General features: G+C 64.3%; 1 protein-coding gene across 1 annotated transcript; it reads right to left on the bottom strand.

The window, feature by feature from the left end:
• Positions 1–702: 702 nt before the first annotated feature.
• On the bottom strand, positions 703–1,362 carry EMIHUDRAFT_123694 (hypothetical protein; the record flags this gene model as incomplete). Its single annotated transcript, XM_005775807.1, has 1 exon — positions 703–1,362. The coding sequence occupies one exon, from the start codon at positions 1,360–1,362 to the stop codon at positions 703–705; it is 660 nt and encodes a 219-aa protein (XP_005775864.1).
• Between the last annotated feature and the right edge of the window lie 32 nt (positions 1,363–1,394).

Genomic DNA, 1,394 nt, shown 5'->3' with positions numbered 1-1,394 from the left:
TGACCAGGAAGGCCGCCAAGGGGGCCAGCACCGGTCGCACATTGCAACTCGCCTGCGGCAGCGCACTGGAGATGAGAGTGTCTCGCCTCACGTCATTCACCTGCACGCCAGAGGGGAGGGAAGCGAGAAGAGGAGGGATGGGGGGGAGAGAGCAGGTTTCGTCTGAGAGGGAGTGAGCGATGGCGAGCGAAGTGGTTACACCTCGTAGATCGACGAGATGTACTGCCTTCCCAGGTAGAACTGCCAGGGCGAAAGCTGCAGCGGCCACTCGGTCGGAATGCAGGCAACTGGTCTCGCGGCAGCGGAGACGAGTCGTCGATGCAGTTTGGAATGAACATGTGCCCGTACGGAAGATGAAGTGGGCCTTGTGCGCCAGCAACGAGGTCTGTCGGGCGGTCGTATGCGAGTCGCAGTGGCAGGCAACCGGCTGTCTGCTCTCCTTCGTGACAGCAAGCAGAAAGGGAGCAGCAGCTGCTGTGAGACCTCGAGAAACTCTTCGGCGAGCTTTGGTGGTAGTGTCGTGCGAAGCACACGCAGACGACACCTCAGCCGGTCGTACGAGTCGGAGTCCGTCTTCTGCGCCTTGTGTGAGCTTGGTGCACCGAGCGAGTGCAGGGAGACACCCTCTTGCGTGCGCGCTATTTATATTTAATCGGCTGCTCAAGGTGCAAACACACACACGGCTCTGAGGCTTTGACACGGTCAGGCCCCGCCCACCGGCCGATTGTTCTCGAAGACGTACTCGAGCATCTCGCGCACCGCCGTGCCGACGTTCTCCGAGTGGCGGATGGTGACGCCGTGCCGCTCACAGATCTGGCGGTACTCTGCGTACACGCGCGGGAAGTGCGCGCAACTCAGCGTGGGCATCGCGTGGTGGAGCGACTGCGCGTTGAGGCCGGCGGCGAGCGCGGTGACGAGCTGCTGCTCCGGCATGGGCGTCGCCGCGCCGAGCGAGTAATCGAGCGACGCGTGGATTTGCCGCGCAGTCCAGCAGCCGCTCTGGGCCTGCGTGGGTTGGCAGCTCTGCTGCACGTGGCTCACCTGCGTCATCGTCGTGAAGATGAGGCTCATCCCGACCCACGGCCACACGAGCAGCCACAGCCCGAGCAGCGGAGCCTGCGGGAGCCACACGAGCAGCGGGTAGAGGAGCACGAGCAGCGAGGGCAGCACCGACAACCACAGCGTGCGCTTCGAGACCGCGGCCGGCACGGGCGTCACGTTGACGTCGTAGTTGGGCGTCGGCTTCTCACGCAGCGTGCGCAGCGGCTGGAGGATGGAGGTGCCGAGCGTGGTGAGGAAGCCCTTCCACACAAACGTCCACCCCTCGTTGAAGCTCGACTCGGCGCTCGCCATGCGCGGCATCGCGTCCGAGATGAGCGCCGGAGCAAAGTGGT

The sequence above is a fragment of the Emiliania huxleyi genome (assembly GCF_000372725.1).
Source record: "Emiliania huxleyi CCMP1516 unplaced genomic scaffold EMIHUscaffold_2925, whole genome shotgun sequence".
Classification (NCBI taxonomy): Eukaryota; Haptophyta; order Isochrysidales; family Noelaerhabdaceae; genus Emiliania; species Emiliania huxleyi.
This window is presented reverse-complemented; position numbering and strand designations above follow the sequence as displayed.